The sequence below is a fragment of the Peromyscus maniculatus genome, chromosome 1 (assembly GCF_049852395.1).
Source record: "Peromyscus maniculatus bairdii isolate BWxNUB_F1_BW_parent chromosome 1, HU_Pman_BW_mat_3.1, whole genome shotgun sequence".
Taxonomy (NCBI): Eukaryota; Metazoa; Chordata; class Mammalia; order Rodentia; family Cricetidae; genus Peromyscus; species Peromyscus maniculatus.
The window spans coordinates 49,795,705-49,810,026 of NC_134852.1; the positions used below are offsets into that span (position 1 = coordinate 49,795,705).

General features: G+C 45.7%; 1 protein-coding gene across 8 annotated transcripts in view; it reads right to left on the bottom strand.

Moving 5' to 3' along the window:
• Positions 1 to 14,322, bottom strand: part of Cep89 (centrosomal protein 89) — a 62,184-nt gene that overhangs the window by 2,256 nt on the left and 45,606 nt on the right. For 6 of the 8 annotated variants that reach the window (XR_013053081.1, XR_013053078.1, XM_042275564.2 and 3 more), the window contains exons 15-18: positions 14,089 to 14,256; positions 11,874 to 12,015; positions 8,002 to 8,091; positions 5,111 to 5,280 (exon numbers count right to left, since the gene is read on the bottom strand). Coding sequence is in view for 4 of the 8 variants with exons in the window: in XM_042275564.2 (XP_042131498.1) it covers positions 5,111 to 5,280; positions 8,002 to 8,091; positions 11,874 to 12,015; positions 14,089 to 14,256 (570 nt within the window). In the remaining 4 variants the exon portion in view is untranslated. Of the gene's footprint in view, positions 1 to 5,110; positions 5,360 to 8,001; positions 8,092 to 11,873; positions 12,016 to 14,088; positions 14,257 to 14,322 lie in introns of all 8 variants that reach the window. The other 2 variants (XR_013053083.1, XR_013053082.1) reach the window with 1 other exon arrangement.

The following is a 14,322-nucleotide window of genomic DNA, read 5'->3' on the forward strand; positions in this document are numbered from 1 at the left end:
TATTCATTCTTAAGATGCCTCCGAGACTTAATTCCACGGATCCACATGAACCCACATACCCGTGTTGTGACACACAGTGACATCTACTTTTAAACAAAAAACCAATTTAAGGTTATTTTTGTTAGAACATACTGTACTTACATTACTACCCTTGTTTAAGGTATTATGCCTATACAGCTCATTTAACAATGTACCGTAAATTTCTAGTCCTTGAAAGTTATTATTACAAGCTATTTAGGATAATAAATGCAGGGTAGTAGTTAGTCACCTATTACAATCAAACTTACAGTCAGGCTAGGTATGTTTTCAAAGTCAAACAGATATATTTTAGACAGACAGGTGGTCTTCAGAACACTTCAGAGATCTACAGAATATGGCATTTAAGACATTTTAATAACATAAGGTTCTTTTTTCTTAAATGGCAGTGAGACATGTCTGCTCCCAGCAGCACAAATCTACTTCAGAGAAGATGATAAGCATCAAAGCAACTCCATATGGAGTTTGCTTTCTTTGTGACAAAGTTAGCCACTGGGCCAAAAATGCCCTTGCCTCGACTGCTGACAGTATGTTGTCCAAACTGCACAAGCAGGACACAAAAGAAAGTAAAAATTTTGCCAAGACAAGGTGGAGCAGTCATTTAAAATCCTGCTTCACAGAAAAGGATGTCAGATATTCCAGGCCTGCAGGCTGAAGATGGATGCCCCAACAATGCAGAGGAACCTTGGGTGACTGTCCAGGCAGCCAGCTGTTTCTGTCATTTCTTAATTTTGGAAGTTGTTTGCTGTGTTTCCTGTTTACTCGGGTAATTTTATATCCTTCTCAGGTCTCTGATGGAGCTGAAGACTACACAATTATAGTTATAGTTTTCCTTGTTACCAAATTTCGAAAAGAAACTCACAAAAGAGGTGTAAAGTTTATAAAGTTTAGAGACATCAAAAGATAATTTGGGGTTGGTAATGCAAGTTAGGAAAGAAAGTGAATTAGGTACAACCCTTTGGACTCAACAAGATAGGATAGATAATGGAGTTTTTTTTCTCTGAATTTATCAAATGCAAATAGACTAGACATTGTTAATATAATTCTTGCCTGTATATACTTGTATATAGTTATTATACTTACATAGTTTTACTATGTTAGCTAAAACCCTTGCTTTTATTTAGACAACAAGGGGGAAATGTTGTGTGATATTTTGATTATGTTCTGACAAATAAAGCGTGCTTAGACTTAGAGGGTGGGACCAGCCACTAACTGACCATAGAGGATTGGAGGACTGTAGAGAGAAAAAACAGGAAGTCGTAAGGTGGGGCTGAGAGAGGATCTTGGCCCTTTTGGATGGAGGAATGGCAGAGGTAGGAAGTCACTGGTTCTCTGATCTTTCAGATTCTTACCCCAGTATCTGACTCCCAATTTTTCTTTTTAAAGATTTATTTATTTATTATGTATACAGTGTTCTGCCTGCAGGAAGAGGGCACCAGATCTCATTACAGATGGTTGTGAGCCACCATGTGGTTGCTGGGAATTGAACTCAGGACCTCCGGAAGAACAGCCAGTGCTCTTAACCTCTGAGCCATCTCTCCAGCCCGACTCCCAATATTTTTATTGATAAAGATTAATTAGATTAACACTTCAACCTACCTACCACTATTAACTCTTTAACTTTGGTTTGCTAGATGCTTAATTTACTCATTAATTCAAAAGTGAAAGTATGCCTGTGGGACATCACTCCCTGAACCGCACAGAACAAACAAACTATTATGTCAATTAAAAACATGACCAAAGGAAAGTAAAAAGAAATCTGATCCACATTTTTTAAACTGAACATATGTAGAACATAAAACTATGAATTGAATATTAAGAGCAATAAAAAATGTATTTATAAATTTGCAAATACCAAGAACTTACTTGAAATATGACAAGGCAGATTTACCAAAGGCTCAAACATAACAACTGCAAATGAAGTCACATGACATCAACTGTCTTCATCCCTGGCAAAGATGGCTGCCCACCAGGAGGCTGCCTAAAGAAGGTGGCAAACCACATGCTGTTTATATCCCCAAACAGAGTCATGTCCCATGGTTCCTTCTCGATTACCTGTGCATACATTTTTAGCTGTCACATTCAGGTTATGAGGCTGAAGCTAACTTGAGGTACAGAATGTTCACAGAAACCAAATCTAACTTGTGGCTCCTCTGCTTTCCTTTCCCTGTCGCAGCCCCAGGTGGCTCAACTGACAGAGGACACAGAGGAAACTTCAATGTGCTTGCGTAAAGAGAAGGGATAGCAATCATTCCCCTTCAGAGCCAGCTTTCCAATAACGTAGGACAGCATAAACAACTTCAATGTTATCCTCAACCAAAAGACATCTGAACTCCTGCTAACCCGAATCCACCCAGCAGAGAACTCAAAAGCAGCCATGGCTCGGTGGTGGCTGGTGGGGTGGCAGAGATGGCAAACAGACAGACAGACGGACAAAAGTTTCCAACCAACCAGAACCAAGTCTCACTATTTGCCCTGATGGGAGAACACTGAGGTCCATGGGAACCCCCTCCCCGTCCCAGACTGGGATCCTACAGAACAGGACAGACTATGACTCCCCAGGAGGCCTCTGTAGATGCTTGATGCTTTCTCAGCACAGCAGTTCACCCGAGAGTCCGAGCATGTGCCTCTGGAGTTCCAGAGTGAAAGTCCAGCTTTAAAATTTGGGTGGGTGGTCTGAATCTTGCTGGGGACCTCCAGAAAACATTAATCTCACTGGTTGAGAATAAGACCACTACCACAATTTAAAGCCAAATTTGACATTTTATTTAATTAAATAGTGGGCAGATGGATGGACTCCAGGTTCCCAGGAAATGGCCACGAGTCATGTTTCACCGGGGCTTAAAAAGGCAAAACTCGTAATTCATCACAACCCCCATCAGGTCCAATCAGGGGCAAGCACACCTCCTGACGTATCTCCTGCCCACTTGTGCTCAAGCACATCCAGTGCTAATGGGTCAAACAAACACAAGAAAAGAGCAACTTATTCTTAACAGTCTTAACTGCAAATAGAACGCTAGCCTGCAAGGTGTGTTTCTGGCTTTAGTCTCACAATGGTGCTGAACCAAAACATCAGGCCTGGGAAGGCCCAATGCTGAGCACAGATGAAGAAAGAATTAAAATAGAAAGACTGAGCACAAGACAGACAGACATACAATCCACTGAAAATGTAGATCAGAAAAGCTAACAGCTGGAAATTTTGAAAGGTACCAAGTATAGGACTCAGCAAGAGGCCCTGACCTGTACCTAATCTGGGTTCCACAAGGATACTGAGAAACAATCAGACATTCACACACATTTATGTGTATGCATGCGTGTTTGTTTGTGTGTAATTGTGTTTCTTAGCCAGTGTGGTGATGCATGCCTGTAACCTCAGCATTCAGAAAGCTGAGGCATAAGTGTAATCAGATGTTTCCTGTCCCGACTGCCTGATCCCAAATAATCACTCCAAGGCTTAATATTACTTACAAATGCTCAGCCAATAGCTCAGGCTTGTTGCCCCATTTCTAGACATCCTGTTTTTTCAGCAGCTGACTGGTGTCTCCCTGACTCGGCCCTCCTTCTTCCCATCATTCATTCTTAGTTTGGCTTTCCCGCCTAACTTCCTGCTTAGCTACCAGCCTGTCAGCTTTTTTTAAACCAATGAGAGGAATACATATTCATAATATAGAAAAGGATTGTTTCACACAGTACATGAGGGTCATCCAGAAGTTCAGGGTGAGCCTTTAATCCCAGCAATTGCAAGGCAGAGGCAGGAGAATCTCAAAACAAACCAATAACCCAGAGAGATGATGACTGAAATTTTGTAGATCTAATGAAAGACACACAGTCCCAGAATCCATGCTTTTTATAACACATTAATATTTATACCCAGTGGAGGAATAAGAAGAAACTTTTGAACACACAGCAAAACTGTAGAATACAAAGTGATAAAAAACTTATTTTTATACAGGTTTTTAAAAACTGTTATTTTTTACTATTATGTGTATAAGTGTTTTGACTGCATGTATGTCTGGGCACCACATGTGTCCCTCTCTGGTCCCAAAGGAGGAGTATTTTTTGAGACAAGGTCTCACAAAGCCCAGGCTGGCGTCACTATGTAGCCAAGGATGACCTTGAACTCCTGATCCTCCTGCCTCCACTTCCCAAGATTACAGGAACAGGCTGCCACACCTGGATGACAGGGATAAAGATGAATGTGGAGGTTTGAGTAAGAAGACCCCACGGGCTCACAGACTTGCATGCCTGGTCCTTAGTTAACTGTTTTGGAAGGATTAGGAAGTGTGGCCTTGTTGGAGGAGGTGTGTCACTGGGGGTGGGCTTTGAGGTTTCAAAAGCCCCCCACCCCATCTCTCTCTGTCTGTCTCTCTGTCATTCTTTCTGCCTGCTGCCTACAAACGTAGCTCCCAGATACTTCTCCAGCACCATGGCTGTCTGGATGTTGCCATGCTCCCCACCACCCCGTCATGATGATAATGGACTTTCTGAAACTGTAAGCAAGCCCCCAATCAAATGCTTTCTTTATAAGTGTTGCCATGGTCATGGTGTCTCTTTACAGCAATAGAATAAACCCTAAGACAATGGACCATCTATTTTTTAAAAATGATAGCTAAGTATTGTTAATGTGTGCTTGCAATCCCAGGACTTGGGGGGCTGAGGCAAAAAGACTTTGGACTACAGAGTCTAAAAACAAGCATACAGAGAGAGAGAGAGAGAGAGACAGACAGACAGACAGACAGACAGACACAGAGACAGAGAGAGAGAACAAAAATGTGAACGGGCTGGAGGGAGAGCTGGCTCAGTGATTACGAGCACTTGCTATGCAACCATGAGGACTGGAGTTTGGATCCCAGCCCCGAGTAAGAAAGCAGGCACCCAAAACACACACCTAAGTTCCCAGGATGGGAAAAGACAGGGTTGTGGGGCTGGCCGGCTTCCCGTCTAGCTGAGAAAATGCAAGCCCCAGGACAATAGAGAGACTCTGCCTCAAAGGAACAGGCGTGGAGTGGGAGGCAGGGACCTGAGGTGCTCTTTGGGCTGCTGCTTGCTCACGTGTGCAGGCTCATGCACCTACCTTTTCTGCTGCAGTGCCTCGTCCAGGACCTCTTGCTTTTCCTGCAGCATCCGATGCAGGTACCTCATCTCCTTCTGGTACTGAGCTGCTTTGCCAGCGAAGTCCTCCTGCTGCTCCGCCAGGCGATGATGGATGTCACCCAGCTTCAATGCTGCCTGCTTCTTGTACTCCTGAGGGAAGGCAGGCAGTGAGCAAGCGCCTCTTGGGAGTCGGAGCCGAATGGCTGGGTGGGCCTCAGACAGCGCTGAACTGGAAGGCAAGTCTGGGCTTTAAAAGGACTGAAGGACCATGTGCAGCTGGAGCTTGGGAAGAGTGCTTGCCTGGCACACACACAAAGCCCGAGATGTGGGCCCCAGCATTGTGTAACACTGGTGGGTAATCCCAGCACGTGGGAGGCAGAGACAAACATGAGTTTGAGGTCACCTGGGCTACACAGTGAGACTCAGACTCAAGAAAACAAAATTTTAAAAGGATACAAAAGAATTTCAGGTCTAAGAAAACCTGAGAGATGGCTCAGTGGTTAAGAGCACATACTTACAGAGGACCCAGCACCCATGTGGGCAGCTCACAACCACAACTCCAGCTTCAGGGGATCTGACTCCCTCTTCTGGCTTCCAAGGGCACCTGTACTCACATGCACACACACACATACAGACACATACATGATTAAAAACAAAATAAAATATGAAAAGGAAAACCAAATTTCTAATCTATATTATATCTGATTTTTCTGGGATTAATATGCTAAACATAAAATATCTGCATCATAGACCCAATTGGATGTTTTTACAAAATTAATCTACTGCAATTTCTATTTGTTTGTTATATTTTTAAGGCAGGGCCTTATGTAGCCCAGGCTACCTTCAAACTCCACATATAGCTGAAGGTGACCTTTGAACTCGGGATCCTTCTGCCTCCACCTCCCATGTTGGGATTACAGGTGTGCACCATCAAATCCAACTTTATACAGTGCTGAGGATCAAACTTAGGGTCTCATGCATGCTAGGCAAGCTCTATGCAGTGAGCCACATGCCTACGTCTGCATTCTTCATGGACAATCCTTTCATAGACTGGCAGCTTGAGAAAGAATGTCAACACTGTTTTGCTTTATCAAAGATGTCTCATATAAGAACTCAGCAAGGGCTGGGATGTAGCTCAGTGGCTCAGTGCTTGCCTAGCATACAAATGGTGCTGGGTTCCCTCTCTAGTAATAACAACAAAAAAGAGAGAAGCAACTGGATTGTCCCCTCCCTTTCCGTGTGATTCAGGTCCTCAAGCGTCCCTAGGCCTTTCATGTAATATTTAAGGCTCTAATCACCGAGCCATCTCTCCAGTCTGCCCAGCCAACTCCTAAGGCAGAGTGAATATGAACACCGACCATTAGGATTATGTTAGGATATCAATTCTACGGGAGTTATGCATCTAAACCTCTGACATCAGTTTTGGAAGTGTTCAGACGGGCTCAGTGGGCAAGCTGCATGCCACCTGCCAAGGCCTGGAGTGTGATCCCAGGAAACCTGCATGAAGCAGGAAGGAGAACCAACTCCACCAAGTGTCTTAGGTCACCCATGCATGCTGCATGCAGCCAAGACACACATGTACCACACACAGACACTAAATACGATAAAGCTGAAAAATGAGTCTTGAGGCTGGAGAGGTGGCTCGGCAGTTACAACCACTGGCTGCCCTTGCAGAGGACCCAAGTTCAATTCCCAGCACCCACATGTGGTTAACAACCATCCTTAACCCCAGTTCCAGAGGATCCCACATGATGGCCAAACATATATGTAGACAAGATACCCATACACATAAAATAAAAAATGAATTTTAAAAAATTGCTAGGAGGTGATGGTGCACACCTTTAATCTCAGAACTCGGGAGGTCGAGTCAGGCAGATCTCTGAGTTCAAGGCCAGCCTGGTCTACAGAGTGACTTCCAGGACAGCCAGAGCTACACAGACAAACCCTGTCTCGGGGAAAAAATAAAAATAAAAAATAAAAATAATAAAAAATACATCTAGGAGTCTTGGGAGATGGTTTAGTACTTAAGAGCAGGGGCAGCTTTTCCAGAGGAGACCTAGGTTTGGCTCACAACCATCTATAACTTGGGTTCAGGGGATCTGCTACTTTCTGATCTCTGCAGGCACCAGGAATGTTCATGGCACAGACATACATTCGGGTAAACACTCAGACACATAAAATAAAAAGAAGTCTCTCTCAGTCTCTCTCTCTCTCTCTCTCTCTCTCTCTCTCTCTCTCTCTCTCTCTCTCTCTCTCTCTCTCTCTCTCTCTCTCTCTCGGAGACAGGGTTTCTCTGTATAAAAGTCCTGACTGTCTTAGAACTGGTTTTATAGACCAGGCTAGCCTCAAACTCACAGAGATCCTCCTGCCTCTGCCTCCCAAGTGCTGGGATTAAAGGTGTGCACCACCACCAAGCTGATATGTCTCTTCTTAAAAAAGAAGTGGGGCCGGGTGGTGGTGGCACATGCCTTTTATTGGATCTCTGTGAGTTCAAGGCCAGCCTGGTCTACAAAGCCAGTTGTAGGACATCTAGGGCTGTTATACAGAGAAACCCTGTTTCGAAAAACAAAAAAGAATTGTATACAGCTTTTATATTTCCATGTTTAAAAAAACAAACAAAACAAAACAAAAACTTAAAAAAAAACATGTTTTTTTAGTGACATCATTTAACCATGGAGCCAGCAGACTTCCTTGTATTTTTCTTTTAAACAAACAATTGCTTAGTGTTTCACGGTGCAGCAAACCACAGCTTATCTGAGGAGGCACAAGGTGCTGTCTGCCGGCAAAGCCCAGCCCAGCTTTTCTTCCTGTGTGAGAGACAGACATGCCGCACAGACTCCCTTTCACGTGGGGGCACTGATGGCCGCTTACCTTCACCCTCTCCTCCAGCTTTCCCAGGCGAATGTTGCCTTTCAGGATTTTGTTGAGGACTCCGTGCTTCTCACTCTCTAAACACTGAGCCTGAGGAGAGGGTGGAAATAGAAGCATTACTGTAGCTTACACGGAAAGTCCTAGGAATTGCTCTGGGTTTCAGTTCCCTGGCACACCACTTGTCTAGCATTTGTGAGGCCCCAGGTCCAATCCCTAGTCACACACACACACACACACACACACACACACACACACACACACACACACACACACACAAACTATTTGCCAAGAACATCCCCACTCACAAACAAGCTCCACTTGGGCTCCCATACTCCCTGAGAGAGGGCTGTGGGTAGAGCTTGGACAAGGGCTAAGGACCAACAAGGACTGGGTCCATGCTGGGCATCTCTAGGTAGGACAGGAGGATCTGGGGTGGGCATCTCTAGGTAGGACAGGAGGATCTGGGGTCCCTCAGAGCAGGCCTTTAAGAGCTTCAGAACACGTCTCTATCCTAGTGGACACAGCATTCCTGTGGTAGTTTGGATGAGGTGTTGCCCAGTCTCAGGTATTTGAACTTGGTCCCCAGTAGGTGGCACTGTTTGGGGACGGATGGACCTTTAGGAGGTGGAGACTTGCTGGAGCAAGTGTGTCACTGAGTGTGAGTTATGAGAGTTGATAACCTCACCCTACTTCCTCTGTGTGTGTGAGATGTGATCTCCTCCCAGCTTCCTGCTCTGGCTGCCTGTGGTCATGCCTGCCATCATGGACTCTTCCTCTGGAACCATAAGCCAGAATAGACTCTTCCTTCCATAAGTAGCTTTCAGTCATGGTTCCTTCAGTAGTATTCAAGGAATAATTGCTGTGATAAAAGCAAGCCTGTCACTTGCCTAATTTGATCACAACAAAACACAAGGGAATAATATAACACCCGAAGTTCTTCTCACACCAACATGGCAGACAAGCCAAGAGGGATGTCATCTAAAGTCAAGCAATTTGCACAGACACCCAGACGGGAAACAAGCTCCCACACACTGTGAAGGGTCCCAGCTGCTAATTAAAGAGAAATGTGTGGGGCGTCTTCCTAAGGCAGCCTAGAAAGGAAAGATCTGACGGAGAAAGTTAAACAGCTTACTCCAAACCCCAGGAAGAAGTATCCAATCTTATCACGTCTGTTCCTCAGACCACTGTCTCCCCCAGAGAGGTGTAAATGGAGGTGAAACCAATGGGGCCCTGTGAAGTCCCATGTGACCCCTGGCCATCAGGACACTGCCCAGAGCAAAGTGGAGGCCTTTCCTAAAGACTGCAGGGGTGGGAGGGTCACGGGACACCGAGAGCAGGAGGGATGTGACAGCAGGGAAGCCAATGTCACCCTGGTCTGTGCAATACGGGACTCCAAGTGCCCTGCCAGCTTCCACACACCCCTCCTCATGTGGCCAAGGGCCTTGGTGTATCCCAGGTCCTGCTGAGGAGCGGAGTCAGGAGCATGACAGCACCGCTGCCCACGTCCAGGTCTGACTCAGTGTCTGGCTTTTCAGGCTATTAAAAGATCAAGTGGTCGAAATTTACAACTTTTAAGTATTTATATAGAGTGTGTACCTTCCAGCTGTATTTCCATGCCTGGTCCACAAGGCTGAGCTGTGGGCCTGAATGGGCCACTTGAAGTTGGAAAGTATCTCCACTGCACCACAAAAGACTGTCCCACCCAGGTGGGAGGTGAGGGGTCCCCACGTGTCCTGCCCTGGGATAAGACAGCTTCACATTCACCGTGACACTGTAGCAGCAGGCAGGTACTCAGGAAGGTACTCCAGGGGAGCAGTTTTGCTTGGCACCTTCCAACAGGCTTTTGCCTGCCCTTTCAACAGTCCAATGGGCACATGGAGGGAAGGGGCACTAGGTGCTGTGACAGGAAACATCAGCACTGTGGTCAGGACAGCAGCTTCTCGAGAGAAGTCCCAGTCAGAAGATCTGAATGGCTTCAAGGTTCCTAGCACGCTGGGTCAAAGTCAGGAAGGACTCAGAAAGTGCCAGCAATGGGGCCTGAGAGATGGCTCAGTGGACACCCAGTGGGAGGGAGAAGGTTGTCTTCGGACTGTCAACTCATATGCACTGACACACATGGACACTCACTCACTCCTGCACAATAATAATCAATCCCAGGTTTTAAATTGCCAGTAACGTACAGTGAGACTTACTGGAGCGCGCCAGCTACCGTCACATTGTGAACAATGCCTGGTAACACCAACGACAGATAATATCACGACACATCCAATCAGCATTTTTTTTATTAAAAATGAGAAGCGACATCCTCAAGTGCCTGCTATTTCTACTTCTTCCTCTGCCCACTGCCCTGGGGAGGAACTTCCTCACACTTCCCGACAGCTCCCACCCTCGTCTCTGACTCTCGTGATGTCCCCTTGGTCTCTCATCACGGCACTCATTAACCTCTGCCTTCTAACTGGACATGCCAGCAATAGCAACTGCAATGTTGAAAAACCACCCACGCTTATACGCAGGGAGTGCTTTGTGTCTAAAACACACAGAAGAGAAAATTCAAACAAGGAAAAGACTTATAAAACGTCACCCGGAAGTCCGCCCCTTGGAGGCAACTCACTGTCAGACCTTTCTGATGCACAGGACTCAACACGGACAGCAGCTGTGTTCTCCGACCACACAATCTGCTGCAGACATCTTTCTGAATCAGTGTGGGAAGGTCTAGAACTGTACCAGACTCTTACTGGCTGTGCACTGTGGTGATATTTTATTTGTGCTTGATAAATAAAGCTTGCCTGGAGATCAGGGGGGAAAGGCCAGTCATTTTAAGTAAACAAAGTCAGGCAGCACATGCCCTTAGTCCCGATCACTTAGCAGGCAGGGTCTCTGTGAGTTCAAGGCCATACTAGGGAACAGTGTGGTGACACATGCCTTCAATTCCAGTACCAACCATAGAGACCTGGAGGTCTGTACAGACAGGCAGTGACAAGGAAGGGAGGTAGCTGGGCTAAGAGCCAATGAGAGGGCAGAACCATAGAGACCTGGAGGTCTGTACAGACAGGCAGTGACAAGGAAGTGAGGTAGCTGGGCTAAGAGCCAATGAGAGGGCAGAACAAAGGCGTGGGTAGACAGGAAGTAGCTCACATTTGGAAGCTGCAGAGCTGGAGAGGTAAGGTTGGCTGGTGGCTTTTCCTATTTCCCTGATCTAAGGCTTTCACCCCTATATTTGGCTCCGTGTTTTTTATTTAATAAGACCATTTAGAAGTTCATCTACAGTGCACTGCGCCAGCATCTAGTACACCAATAACGGACTTAATTCCCTTACTGAGACTACATCTACAAGTGTTCTCTAGCTAACTCCAGGAGTCTGCTTCTGCCTCCCTCCCTCAGTGCTGGGAATCAAACCCAGGGCCTTGCACACATGGAGCATGCGCTCAACGACCGAGCTGTCCCTGCAGTCCCGTGTCTGTGATTCTCAGGACTCACTGCTGGTGGGAACCCTTCAGGCACTGGACAAGGGGCGCACAGATGCACCACTGCTGTGCGGTGGACATGGGCACCACCACAGCTGGCCCCACACCTCACCTTCTAAAATAACCTTTGCTGTTATATAGACGTTCTGGTTGATTTTCTTTAAAACATGTTTGGAGGCTACTGCAGGAGGATCATGAGTTTGAAGGCAGCCTAGGCTATGCAGCAATATCTTGTCTCAAAAAAAAAAAAAGTTTTTGCCCATGGTTAAAAGATAACATTCTGAATAACTTGGAAGTGCAGTTGAAATACAAAAATAAGAATTTTATAGATTTGCTTTAAAAATAGTCTTGAAGTCACATTTGCATATGAAGCTTAAGTTTAGAGAACATAACTTCAAGGAAACTCACCAGATACTTAAGACTGTCTCGTTCCTTGGTGACATTCTCTGCCAAGCCCACCAGGTGTGCCAGGTACTGATGAGCAGACATCTCCTTCCCCATGGCCTTTTCCACCTGCTTTCTGAGGACATCAATTTTCTTTTGGTATTGCCTGCAGAGATCCCCAGTGGGGAAAACATGAGCCTGTGTAACTTGGGCAGGGTGAATATATGTACACAAATATATGTTTAGAAACCAGTATGTGGCTGGGTGGTGGTGGCGCACACCTTTAATCCCAGCACTCGGGAGGCAGAGCCAGGCAGATCTCTGTGAGTTCGAGGCCAGCCTGGTCTATAAAGCAAGATCTAGTACAGAAACCAAAACTACACAGAGAAACCCTGTCTTGAAAAAAACAAAAAAACAAAACAAAAACCCTGTATGTGTGTATATATGTACATGTACATTCACACACACACACACACACACACACACACACACACACACACACACACACACACAATTTTAGTGTTTTTGAGACAGTCTCCCTACATAGTCCTGGCTATCCTGAAACCCACTGTGTAGACCAGATTAGTCTCAGACTCACATAGATCCACCTGTCTCTACTTCCTGAATGCTGGGATTAAAGGCATATGCCTCGACACTTGGCTACCAGTTAATATTTAAAAACTACACTCAGGGCCAGGGTGAGGATTAGTGATAGAGTGCTTGGCTAGTATTTACAAGGCCCTGGATCCCAACCCCTAACCCCACAGAATTAATTAATTAATACTGTCCACCAGTACACATCTTCTTTTCAGTTTCGAGAAGTAAATGAATCTAACTTGAAGCCAGGTGTCCAGTTAACAAGACTCAAAGGTCAACTGTGTGGCATGCTCTCATGCCCACACTTGGAGGCTGCTCCAGGGAGCCTGCTAGAGTTCCAGGCCAGCCTGCCCTACAGTGTGGGCCCTGTCACAAACAAACATACAAAAAGAACAGCACTCATAAAATGCCTAGCAATAAATCAGCTAATTAAATATTATTCTCCTAACTTTTTGGTTTTTTTTGGTTTTCCGAGACAGGGTTTCTCTGTGTAGCTTTGCACCTTTCCTGGAACTCACTCTGTAGACCAGGCTGGCCTCGAACTCACTGAGATCCGCCTGCCTCTGCCTCCCAAGTGCTGGGATTACAGGCATGTGCCACCACCGCCCGACTTATTCTCCTAACTTTTTGACTTGTATTTAAAAGATATTTTTGAAAATGGGATCCCACATGAAGGCAAGAAGGGGATGTACTGGTGTGTGTGTGCGTGTGTGTGTGTGTGTGTGTGTGTGTGTGTGTGGTTTGTAGGTGTGTGGTATGTGTATGTGCTGGTGCATGTGCAGGTGTATGTGTGTACAGGTGTGTGGTGTGTTTGTATGTGTGTGTGTGTGTGTGGTTTGTAGGTGTGTGGTATGTGTATGTGCTGGTGCATGTGCAGGTGTATGTGTGTACAGGTGTGTGGTGTGTTTGTGTGTGTGTGTGTGTGTGTGTGTGTGTGTGTGTGTGTGTGATTGTGTGGTATGTGTGGTTTGTGGGTGTGTGGTATGTGTATGTGCTGGTGTATGTGTGTGCAGGTGTGTGTGGTGTGTGTATGTGTGGAATGTGTATGTGCCGGTATATGTGCAGGTGTGTGTGTGCAGGTGTGTGGTGCGTGGTGTGTGGTGTGTGTGTGTGTGTGTGATTGTGTGGTATGTGTATGTGCCGATGTGTGTGCAGGTGTATGTGTGTGCAGGTGTGTGGTGTGTGTAGGTGTGTGTATGTGTTTTGTGTGTATGTTTGGGTGTTGTGTGTATGTGTATAGGTAAGGAAGGGAGGAGTTGATCAAGATCCAATGTACACATAAATGCATAAGTCAAAGAATAAAAGATAATCCAAAAACAATAAATAAATGTATAAGTATTAAAAACTGAAAAAGAAAAACTGGGATGTAGTAATGGAAAAACAGGCTTTGAGGGGGTAGTTAGGAGACCGTCTAGAGCCCAGGGTTGCCATGTGGTTATCAATATCTGAACCACAGACTTATGAACTATAGATCAACAGAAAAGCTTGTTACACTTCTATTCCGGTACTGTCCCTTTGGTTTATTTTCCATTTTATTGTCCTTATCAGAGAAAGGGAATAAAATGAAGATAACAAGGAAATGAGATGCGTATTTGCACGCGCGCGCACACACACACACCCACACCCACACACACACACCTACCTGTTTGTCTTGCGCATGCGCTCTAGCTCAGCCTCGAGTGCTCTGTTTCTGCTGACCCAGCTGCTTTTCTGCAGAAGCAGGCTCTTCTTCTGCACCTGTAGGGCTGTCAGCTTTTCCAGCAGCTCCTCCATCTCAGCACTGTCTTTCTCTTCTTCCTTTCGCAACTGGCTGAAGGACAAGAAACAGCAGACATGTATGGATAGTGACACACACACAGCACAGTGCACCCTGGGT